This window comes from Nelumbo lutea, chromosome 3, assembly GCF_056320005.1.
Source record: "Nelumbo lutea isolate HS-2025 chromosome 3, American lotus-T2T, whole genome shotgun sequence".
Lineage (NCBI taxonomy): Eukaryota > Viridiplantae > Streptophyta > Magnoliopsida > Proteales > Nelumbonaceae > Nelumbo > Nelumbo lutea.
This window is the reverse complement of record NC_142686.1, coordinates 18,613,831-18,626,159: the sequence shown is the minus strand read 5'-3', so window position 1 is coordinate 18,626,159 and position 12,329 is coordinate 18,613,831. Positions and strand designations below refer to the sequence as shown.

The 12,329-nt window shown below is 38.3% G+C and overlaps 1 protein-coding gene across 1 annotated transcript in view; it reads right to left on the bottom strand.

The window, feature by feature from the left end:
* Positions 1–12,329, bottom strand: part of SIK1 (Protein kinase superfamily protein) — a 106,872-nt gene that overhangs the window by 89,813 nt on the left and 4,730 nt on the right. Inside the window, exons 7-9 of the mRNA XM_088980489.1 lie at positions 6,116–6,178; positions 2,138–2,182; positions 1,013–1,048 (exon numbers count right to left, since the gene is read on the bottom strand). Of these exons, the coding sequence (XP_088836615.1) occupies positions 1,013–1,048; positions 2,138–2,182; positions 6,116–6,178 (144 nt within the window). The remainder of the gene's footprint in view (positions 1–1,012; positions 1,049–2,137; positions 2,183–6,115; positions 6,179–12,329) is intronic.

Below are 12,329 nucleotides of genomic sequence, written 5' to 3'. Positions count from 1 at the left end.
TCCTTCAGTATAAAGCTGAACTTTGACATGAGTTCCTTCGGTAACTCGGGACCCTCAGGTATTGGAGGAGTTGTTAGAAATGAAGATGGTGTAATTGTGGCTATTATTCAGGACAGATGGATATGGGGATTCTCCAAAAGCTGAAATTTTATCTTTGTCACAAGGGCTGAAACTTGCCAAACAACTGGGGCTGAAGCAGGTAAAGGTTGAAGGGACTCACAATTAGTCATTTCTTGGATGAGATGCAACAAGGAAAGTGCTTGGATATATAGACAATCTCTAAGGGAGATGGATAAGTTGGCAAAGGAGACCGTTGCTACCTTCAGATGGGTGAGAAGATCTGCAAATTGAATGGCAGATACCTTAGCTAAACAACAATTTTATAGGGAGCACAATCTCTAAGGGAGATGGATAAGTTGGCAAGGGAGACCGATGCTACGTTCAGATGGGTGAGAAGATCTGCAAATGGAATGGTAGATACCTTAGCTAAACAACAATTTTATAGGGAGCAGTTGTTTTGGGCAAATTTGTAACATGGACTACTTATAAGTTAATAGGCTGCTGCTTATTTTTCCAGCCTCACATTGTATTACCTAATTTCAACTAATCAAATTTTCTGTTGCTGATAAAACAAAAAAAAAAAGGCACTATGAATCCATTATTCTTAGTTATTTCTAAGCTCATAAGCTGATATTTATGCACATTATCAAGTAACAAAACCACGATGCTAAGACAATCATTTCTATGAAAACAGTACTACATCTTGGAAATGGTTCATATTTTATTTCAAGTTCTCAACACAAGCAGTTTCAAAATGAAGAGCATTATGTGTTAGGCATCACAATGAACATAGCCAGGCCACTGAATGACAAGAATCTCAAAGAAAATATAAAACATAACTAAAAGCCTGGTTAGTATATCAACGGAACAATATCAAGCAAATTGAGCTAAATTTGTTATAAAAACTAAAACAAGAAAAAAAAGATATCCATAAAGTAATCAAAGTACTGACTCTCATTGGATGCACAGTTGATCTTGGTGGAAGTCCCTGAAAGTTGATAAGAACAAGAAAACAAATCTATAAGATATCAAGAAGATTCTAGAGAATGATCCAATAAGATAAGATACAAAATTCGTTCATATATGATAAACTTAGAAGAATATAAATATACTAGAAGAGGTAGCATAAAAGGAATAGTCTTTCTACCACAAGGATGGTCTGTATCACTAACTGGAAAGCTCCTAGTGGTAATTTAGTAAAACTTAGCTTTGATGGAAGCAGCATGGATAATCCAGGACATCTGGCACTGGTTGTGTATTGAGAAATGGCAATAGCAAAGTATTGGCTTTGTACTAGGGCCCTGCAGGTCAAGGGGACTCATTAAAGGCTGAATTCTTGGCAGTACACCAGCGTTTGAAACTGGCAAAGACACCAAGGCTGTGTTTGGTTTGAAAGAAGAGGTAGGGAAAGGTAGGGAAACCTATACAAATCTATGCGTTTCCTACCTTTCTTTCAAACACAGCCCAAACATTAGAAATCTGATTGTGGAAAGTGATTCCAAAGTAGTAATAACCTGTTTGCTTAATAAGTAAATAACAATCTAGGACCTTGGTGACATCAATGTGTCTGGAGATAAATAAGGACGCTGGCATAAGAATTAAGGGCCTATTTGTTTGCTGATAAGTTGGGAGGGAGGGAAGTTGACCAACTTCCTTGGCATTCACTTGCCCAGCTAACATTTCCTAGCAAAAGAACACAGGTAAATGTATTTACATATTTACCCAGGTAACACTTCCCCATGTTGTAGATACCATTGTAAATACATTTACCCAGTTAAACACCTTCCCGGCCACCACACAAGGCATAAGAGTTAAGCTTCTATGGACAAAGAGGCAAGCCAATTGCTTGGCTGATGCCCTAGACTGGCAAGGGTTAACAGGGAAAACCTGTATTGGGTAATGACAATGGGGAACCTAATGCTTTTGAGATGGAAAGCTGATGTAATTTTATTAAAAAAAAAAGTCTTGGGGTACTTGGCACATTTGCTTGTAAATTATGATCTGAGTTTTCATTAATTAATAAAATATCCAGTTACCAATCAAAGAAAAAGTCAATTTAAGTATTGAATATGCATACCTCTGCCATTTCAATTGCAGACACACCAAGAGCCCACACATCTACCTGTTATATAAAAATGTTATTTGTAGCCAGTCATAAGATACTTACTGGTAACACCAGCAAATGCAGTATGCAATGAATTTTGTAGGCATAACCAATGACTTTCAGAAACTCCAGAATATTGTACATGTTATCGCACAAGTAATAGAAAGGATCTTGAAAAAATCCAAAGAATACAGCAGAGAAGTGTTTGCAACCTGTCATTGGCCTAATTGGTTGGACCATTACCCAAAGAAGAAAACGGGCTCATTTGTTCTATATAGTATAGGGAGAGAGGGGTTAGATAATGATGCAGGCTTTTACTATGAATAGAGAGAGAAAGGGGGAGAGAGATGATAACCAACAACCCCCAATAACAATGGCAGAGAGAAAGGCTTATTAGATTATCTGATGATAGCGGCAACATAGGTTGACAACAATGGCAATGTAATCCAATGCCAATGGCAACAGCAACAACTCTAAGGATAAAGACTGTAAAGATATGAAATCTAATCTAATATTCTGATCTAAGGGGTAGTAGTGCTTTAGCGGTCTGATCTGTTCAACCCGGAAGGTTGAACCAGTGAACCAACACCTGGTTTTGAAAACTGCAGAAGAGTGCTCAACCAATTTTGGAAAAGTTTTGACACAAAGCCAGGTTTCATGTTTTCAGATGTTACGAAAGCATCATCTAAACCTTTCTTCATTAATGTGCACCTCAAGTATGCAAGACATCTCAATGCCCTAACATGATGAAATCGGGGTACACTTAGAATTGGAGACCAGGAGATATCTCAACATGACTTTTTCATTACCTTGGTTAGGTAATCCATAACAAGAGAGAGATTGAGGATGATTTTTTTTTTTTTGATAAATGAGATTGAGGATATTGCCCATGGAATAAGAGTAGGATGGGAAAAATCAAATGGTGACAGATGCATCTAAAGTCCCATTTGATGGAAGAAGATCACTTGGCCAAAAGGAAAATTTTATAAAAAAAGTTTCAAGGCCAGAAATGGTGTGGAGCTAAATGTTAGGCAGCCAAGAAAGAGAAACAGCATGTCCAAAAAATGAATGTAGCAAAAATGTGAATACTAAGATGGATGAGTGGGAAAACTAAAAGGGATAACCATAAATAAACTTTTGAACCAAGGACTAGCTCCAATAAAAATGAGGGGAAATAAACTAAGGTGGCATTCAATAGCGCTGAATCAACCTCCGAACACCAAAAACACTCCCCCCCTCTCTCTCTTCCTCCCTCTCTCTCTTCCTCCCTCTCTCTCTTCCTCCCTCTTTCTTCTTTCTCCCTCATCTCTTCCATGAACAAAGGAGTTGATGAACCAGGTTCAAACCCAAAATGTCAATAGTGGGTTTGAACAGAGGAGTAGATGAACCAGGTTCGAACCCAAGATCGTCAACTGTTCTGTCTCATCCCTATCAGAGAAGGGAAAAAACAATGTTGATTACATGGCAGATGGTGTTGCCAGCAAAGGAGTAGTTGCAGATGATGGCATACTCAGAGTACGAACTGTAGGGTAAAAATTTGGTAAAATTTTCTATTTCTGTTTCTTTTCGATCATATTCTTTCATTTCTTAAATAAATTGGTAAAATTTTCTAATTTGCAGCTCAACATTTCGGTGAGGTGGAGAATCTCACCACCTCTGGTTCAACATTGCAATGGAGAAGATCATGAACAATAGGGTATCAGATTTGTGAGAGGATGGGGACAATGGATGAACAGTGATGGTATCTGATTTGCAAGAGGTGGAGAATCTCACCACCTCAGGTTGGAGTGGTGTTGAACTCTAGTTTGGGATTCTAATTGGGAAGACAATGAATAGTGCTGGAATCTGATTGTTGCAACTGTTGTCAATTGTCAATCCCATTTTATTAATTCTTCTATTTTTTTACATTTTTATTATATTTATAATAATTTTTACTATTTTATCTTTTTTAAATTATTTTTAAATTTTTAATGGTATTATTTATTAAATTTTATTGTTTTTAAATTTTTTATTATTTTATAGTATTAATCTTTTTATTACTCTTTTAAATACTATTTATTAGTCTTTTTTATTATTTGTTTAATATTTTGATATCAATTACAATATTTTATATTTTTATATTTTTTTAATATCATATTATTTTAATCATTCTCCTTTACTTTATTTCAATAATGACTTGAGGGGCAAATTTGTAAAATTCAAGCTTTTCAGACATCACGACGTTCAGATTACTGAACAACCCACTATGTTTTGATGTCTGCAAAAGCATAAAAGCAAATTTTCCACCAAATACTTTCAGAGCTTTTTTTTTTTTTTTTTGCTTTGATTTTCAGACTTCAGACTTCAGATTTACCAAATGCCATCTAAGATGCTAAGAAGTTGGGATCCTCCTGATTCTGGATTCCTCAAATTAAACTTTGATGGGAGCAGCTTTGGCAACCCGGGTGTGGCTGGAATTGGTGGAGTCAAAAGAGATGACATGGGAAAGGTAGTGGGGCTGTATTCGGGCCCTATTGGATGGGGAAACTCCATTACAACTGAACTAAAAGAAGTGGTCTTTGGAATACAAAAACCATGGAAATAGGTGTGAGAAAGCTGGCTGTGGAAGGCAATTCCAAAGTAATTATAAGCTGGCTAAAGCAGAATGGAAAGACTCCATGGGTGTTCAGAAATGAGATCAAGAAACTTAATCACATTACCAAGGACATGCAATTATTATTTCAGTGGACTCTAAGAGTAGCAAATGGGTTTGCGGACCAGCTAGCGAAGCAAGGGGCTAATAGGGAACATTGTTTTGGGCTCAGTTGTAAGGATGTAAAGCAAAATCTCAGGTGGAATTTTAAAGGATAATGGGGTAGCCAAGGCTACCCAATTTCTGTACTAATTTTCATATCATTTTCTTAATAAAATCACCTTTGCTGATAAAAAAATGCCACCTAAGATGGTTTGGTCACATGTCTAGAACAGTGTTTTGAAAGGTGTGGGAGGCGTACGCCTGGAGGCGCTCCCAAAACGCCCTAAGGCGTATGCGAGAGGCGCTGACACCTCTGAGGCTGCACACCTCATATAAAAAGACTGAAAACAAAAAAAAAAAGAAAAAAGAAAAAAAATAGGAAAGGAAAAGAAAAGAAAAGAAAAGAAAAGAAAAGAAAGGGAAAGAAAAAGAAAGAAAAGGAAAAAAAAAAAAAAGAGGAAAGGAAGGCGAAGGGAAGAAAAGATAAGGGGAAAGAAACTGGTCTGCCCCCAACCCCTTCGGCTAGGGGCTTCACACCCCCCCCCCGCCCCCTTTTCAATGCAGCCCAATTTGATTTTTTTTGTATGTTGAATGATGTGTCTTTATTCTTCTTAATATAAAAGATTTTTATTAAAAATAAAGAAAAAATGAGATCCCCCCTCCTCTTAAGGAGGTGCCTTGTGTTCAGGAGGCTTACACCTCTTACAACGCCCCACGCCTCTAGATAGTGGAACACCTCGCATCACGCCTCCACGTTTTAAAACATTGGCCTAGAACACCATCTGCATAACCAGATAGAAGTGATCTGTTACAAGTTGAAAGGTCTAGAAGAGCTGGAGGCAGAGGCAGACTAAAGAGGGAATGTGCAGCAAGAAATGATTTGAGGGCCCATAACTGTGAATCACAGCTTCCCATTCCCTCATCCTTCCTAACCAGCAAAAAACTCAATTATAACTTTCCAAGTTTAATCTGATGAAACTAGTCAAAGGTCCTTTGACTTCACAGCCTCTTCATCAAAATCCCAACTCCTATCAAAAGTCTATGCACAAAAACTATGTACACATTTCAGTTGAAAATGTATATGAATAAAGTTGACAACTTGAAATGCATGCCAGACATCCTTTTTTAACTTTATTATTAATAGAAGATGTGGAAAAGTCATCAAGAAAGTAATAAAAGGAAACAAAAAGAAAATAGCACCTTGCATAAGTCATTACCTTCCCATCATAGCGGCTTTCCTGAATAACTTCAGGAGCCATCCAATGTGGTGTGCCAATGAACTGCAAAATGAAAATAAGAACTTCTAATTACCTAATACAAGGAAAATGAAAAGGCAGAGAAATAGTCCAAATATAGTTAGGACACAATCACCAAGAACCCCAATTTTCAGGAATAGAAAATCCAATATTCTTACGTTGCATTAATTCAAGTGAAAAGTTTTCAAATCAGTATTAGAACTATTCAAAATATCTACTAATAGAATAATAAGTGAGTTATGATTGGTATTAGAGATGAAGACAGTTCAACATACAGAAACATGAGTAAACATGATTATACTAAAAGTTAATAGTACTTTATATGAGGGATCACACTCCAGCAATGAGACACTGACCTAGGCATAATCCAGGATCATTCAAACAGAAGAAGTGCCTTTGATTTGGATAACACAACTTTAAATCTGAAAATGTAATGACAAGAAAATAGCATTTGAAATAGTCAAGCATACATGTTTTTATTAGAAAATTAAAAATCCATGCTTCAGACAATGTACTCCAATTAGATGTTATGAGACAAAGGTCAACACAACCTATTGCACAACCTTTCTTTTCAAATACTTGCAATTTTAGCATTGTAATCAATAATCTCAGGCAGATTTAAATAATTGTTGTGTTGGACTGCACAAAGTTAACCAGTGTCTATTGTTTCTATGAGCATCCAGTGTTTTCTTTATTTTTTATCAATAACTGCAAATTTCATTAGGCTCCATCCAGTGTTATTTATTTCATTGTGCTTTTGCATGCTTCTAGGCACAGAGATAAGCTTCACCCATGGTTTTCTATGAAGAGATGCAGATTCCTGTTTGGTTAAGGCTTACTCTTTTGGTAAGATATTTGGGTTGGTAACTCTTCTCTTAGGGAGACCCTCTTTGTATTCCCTCTCTCTGTTTAAAAAGGAACATATCCAAAAGTTTGCTTCTTTCTCTTTGTCAGTTGGTATAAGTTGGGATCTGGATTCCAGAAGAGGGTTGAGAGGCCTTGAGCTTGAAATAATTGCTTTCTTGTTAAAAGCTCTTGATTCTTTCATTTTGGACCTTTCCGAACCAGATAGTCGGGTATGGACTCCTAATCCAAAAAGGTTGTTTTCTTATGCCTACTTTTTCTTGACTCTATGTTTTGCTCCCACTACCCAGAACCCAACCCTTCCCCTCTAAAGAAATCTGGTCTAGACTAGTAAAGGGAGCTGCTACCACTTATTAATCTCTTGTCCTTTTGTTGCAGGCATTTAGAAAGATTTTCTTGCTCTTTTGGTGCAGGTGATATTTGCCTTTACAGATTAGTAGCTTATTTGACTCACCTTCATGTGGTCTAAAGAGGAGGGGGAGAATCATGTAAGATGTGTCAGAGGCCTCAGGGCTTGCTCTAGTGTGGACAGTCTGGGAGGAGAGAAATGCAAAAATCTTCATTGAAAGGAAAAGAGATGAGGGTGAAATTTCGACTGCATTGTGCATAGGTTTATACATTGGATAGAAAGACATGGATATTTTCTCACTCATGATGATATTTGGAGGAATTGGAAGCTGTAGCAAAAAGTTCAGCTAACAAACAAAGGGTCACCTCAGTTTGGGTACCTCCTGAAGAAGATATCACCAAACTCGATTTTGATGGCAGCAAGTTAGGAAACCCAGGGTCGTCTAGAATAGGAGTATTCAAAAATAAAGGCGAACATATTATTGCTTTATATTCGGGTCCAACAGGGATGGAGCCTCCACAAATGCAGAGATTTAAGCAATGTTACAGATTGCAAATTGAAAGACTACTCATTTCAGGGGACTCTAAACTGGCAGTTGAGTGGTTGAAGGAGTCGGATACAGTAATATGGAATTATACGGAGGCTATAAAGTAATTTAAGTTGCTAACCATAAATATGCTTATAAGGATCTAATGAGAAAGGAGATCCACAAATGGGATGGCAGATTATTTAGCTAAGCAAGGGGTTACACCACTTACATGGGATCGTTTGTATTGTGCTCAGGTGTAACTTATTTTTTTGTTTTGGAGGCTGCAACTCATGCCTCCAGTTGGGAAGTTTTGATTGTAAATTTATTTGCTTTTGTTTTATCTAGTGAAATTTCTATTACTTATCCAAAAAAAGCCCATTACTAATCAAAAAAACAAAAACAGGAACAAAAAAGGGAAAATTGCAGTACTAACCAAGGGCCATCTAGAAGTTTTCACTATGATCTCAATAGAATAAAATACATTAAGGAGCTGTGTAGAAGTTCATGATTTTTCTGGAATTTTATGGGGGCATATCCATGCAGGATCAGTCATTAATTAGAATAGGTTAGAAGGTAAAACCATAGGGACCAGTCTAAACCTCTTTTTACTCAGAACAATACGTTATCAACACTAGGGACATCTAATGAGGGAACAGGAATCTTTCTACACGTGAAGAACAGATCGGTGATTATCCACTAAAGACCAAACATAGGATTTCCCAGATTGTATCTCTTGACAGTATAGCCAGCCAGAAATAAGAGGAAGAGAAGAGAAGAGAAGAAGAGAGAAGGGAGAAGAGAAGAGAAGGGATTTGCAATGTAACAGTGCTGGCGGCGCCAGCTTTTATTATAATATATATAGGGCGGCAGAAATAAGAAGGGAAAAGACCCTTGTGCCCCTGCTATAAGTGAGTACAATAACAGACATAACAGAAGTGAAAAAACAGAAATAAAAAACACTTTAACTAGCCAAACAGACCCTAACACCAACAACTAAATTATTTCAACACTCCCCCTCAAGTTGGAGCATAGATGTCAATCATGCCCAACTTGTCACACAAATCTTTGTGCCGCACATGATGAAGACCTTTGGTGAAGATATCTGCAAGTTGTTCTTCTGAACTGACATATGGAGTACACACTTCTCCATTTTCAAGTTTCTCTCTAATAAAATGATTGTCCACTTCAATGTATTTCGTCCTATCATGCAAGACTGGATTAGCAGCAATATTGATGGCAGCTTTATTGTCACAGTAGAGTGACATAGGATTGCTCACTGCAAAACCCAGTTCACCTAACAGATTTCTTATCCACATGATTTCAGCAACCCCATGAGCTATCGCTTTATATTCTGCTTCGGCACTAGATCTAGCCACCACACTTTGTTTTTTAACTTCTCCATGTGACCAGGTTTCCTCCTACAAAGGCACAATTGTACCCACTGGTAGACTTTCGGTCATTGACTACTCCTGCCCAATATGCATCAGTATATACTTCCACCTTTAAGTGACCATGTTTCTGGAACAACAAACCAGCTCCGGGAAACTTCTTAAGGTATCTCAAGATCCTCTCTACAACTTCAAAGTGAGTTGTCCGAGGGTTATGCATGAATTGACCAAGGACACCCACTACATAGGCAATATCAGGCCTGGTCATAGACAAATACAAAAGTCTCCCCACGAGTCTCTGGAACTTCTTCACATCTTTCAAAAACTCTCCTTGACTGTCTCCTAGATGATGATTAGATTCAATTGGTGAATCAATTGGTTTTACCCCCAACTTCCCTGTATCTTCTAGTAGATCCAGTACATATTTCCGTTGGGAAATAAAAATGCCCTTGTGAGAGCGGGCAACTTCAATTCCAAGGAAATAACGTAAGGGGCCTAGATCTTTCACCTCAAATTGAATGGCTAAGAATTTTTTTAGTCTCCGTATTTCAGCCTCCCAATCTCTTGTGATCACTATGTCATCCACATACACAATAAGAGTTGCAATTTTCCCTTCACCTCTTTTCACAAATAGAGTGTGATCTAATTGGCAATGTTTGAACCCCAACTGTTGAACTGCTAAATGGAACTTACTAAACCAAGCCCGAGGTTATTGATTTAACCCATATAAAGATTTTTTCAACCTGCACACCTTTTGTTCACAGCCTTTGGCACAGAACCCTAGAGGTTGGGTCATGTACACTTCCTCTTCTAAGTCACCATTCAAGAAAGCATTTTTTATGTCAAATTGGTGAAGTTCCCAGTCAAGATTTGCTGCCAATGAAAGAAAAATCCTGATAGAGTTCATCTTGGCTACTGGAGCAAAAGTCTTTGCATAGTCCACTCCATATACCTATGTAAAGCCTCTTGCTACCAGTCTAGCCTTGTACCTTTCAACAGTTCCATCAGCCTTGTGTTTCATTGTGAACACCCACTTGCAACCCACTGGTTCCTTCCCTTCAGAAAGATCCACCAACTCCCAAGTGCCATTTTTGTGTAAAGCATCAATTTCTTCTTGCATTGCATCTGTCCATTCAGGTTTAGACAAAGCTTCTGCCACATTCTTAGGAATGGGAACACTGTCCACAGAAGAGAGGAATGCACGGTATGAAGGTGAAACATGATCATAGGACACAAAATTAGAGATAGGATGATTAGTGGTACAAGACCTAACACCCTTTCTCTTAGCAATAGGAATATTAAGATCATGATGACTGGTGAATCAACATTTAGAGGAACAGACATATCAAAAGGAGCAAGTGTACCTGGCTGATGAGACGAATCTGCCTTGGGTGAATCCAATGATGTTGGTTGCATAGTGTTAGGTTCCACGGCTCTTAAACTCTACTGGCTTTTATGGCGATGATGAAAAACCCAGAATGGAGGAGGGTTGGGTAAAGGAGGTAGTTGAGTATAAGTCGCCTGTTTCTCTTCAACCCTACTCTCCCCCTGAGGAGAAACCGAGAAAAAATATTGATTCTCAAAGAAGGATACATCAATGGAGACATAGTACTTGTGAGAGGTAGGATCATAGCAGTGATACCCCTTTTGAGATAAAGGGTAACCAAGAAAAACACAAGGAATAGCCCGATGATCAAGCTTACCTCGAGTAGGGGACAGGTTATGGACAAAGCAACAACACCCAAAAACACATCAGAATGGAAGACAACGGGGCTGTAGGAAACAAAAGCTGATGTGGGGCCTTATACTCTAGTAGCCGAGAGGGCATGCGATTGATGATATATGTAGCACACAAGACTGCATCCATCCAAAAACGTTTTGGCACATTCATATGAATTAATAAGTCACGAGCTACTTCAAGAAAGTGGCGGTTCTTCCGTTCAGCCACACCATTTTGTTGGGGTGTCCTAGCACAAGAGCTTCGCTGAAGTGACCCACTTGAAGCAAAAAACTCTATGAGATCACTATGGAAGTATTCCTTCACATTGTCCGACTGGAAGATATGGATTTCCGTTTGGAACTAAGTGAACACCATGCGTTGAAAATCTTTCACAATTTTTGGCACTTCATCTCGAGAATAATCATCAATCAAGGTAATGAAGTACTTATAGCCAACCTCAGTAGGTAGAGTAACAGGGCCCCAAACATCATAATAAACAATATGAAATGGAAATTCAGATCTTTTATTTCGCAAAGGTAAAGAACTTCTACAATGCTTACTCAATTGACATGTCTAACACTATAACTGACTCACTGACAAGGACTCAAACAACTTTGGAAACATAACTTTTAATGACTCAAAAGAAAGATGACCTAGACGACTATGCCATAAATAGGCTTGACTCTCACTTGACGAACTCATGGACTCTGTAGCCACAAAACCAGCTTTATTCTCCAACACGTAGAGACCATCCACCATGCTTCCTCTACCAATCGTCTTCCCCGAGGCCAAATCTTGAAACACACATGAAGACGGAAAAAAAAAAAAGTGACTGAGCAGTTCAAGGAGTGAGTTAGACTACTAATGGACAGCAAATTAATAGGTAATTTCGGAACATGTAGTACGTTAGGAAGGGTAAGGCCAAGTGGGAGAGGTATGGTACATCGGCCAGCTATGGTAGAAAAAGAACCATCAGCTAGTCTTACCTTATCTCTCCTAGAGAGAAGGTTATATGTCTGAAACAAATATGACTTACCGGTCATGTGGTTTGAGGCTCCGGAGTCAATAATCCAAGGAGAACCAGTGGTATGAGATGACACATGAAAGGCAGTGGCAGCATTACCTGATGTAGACGCAAACGAGGTAGAGGAAGTAGGACCAGAATCCATCTGGCGGAGAGTCCTACCATACAATTCCAAATGTTCACGAAAGGAGTTGATAATATCTTCCTTAGGGTCAGAACAGGGATGCCTCTCCTGAGTTACCAAAGGACTAGTCTCTGTCGACGCCATATTAGCTAGGTTATACTTTTTTTTATTCTGCTG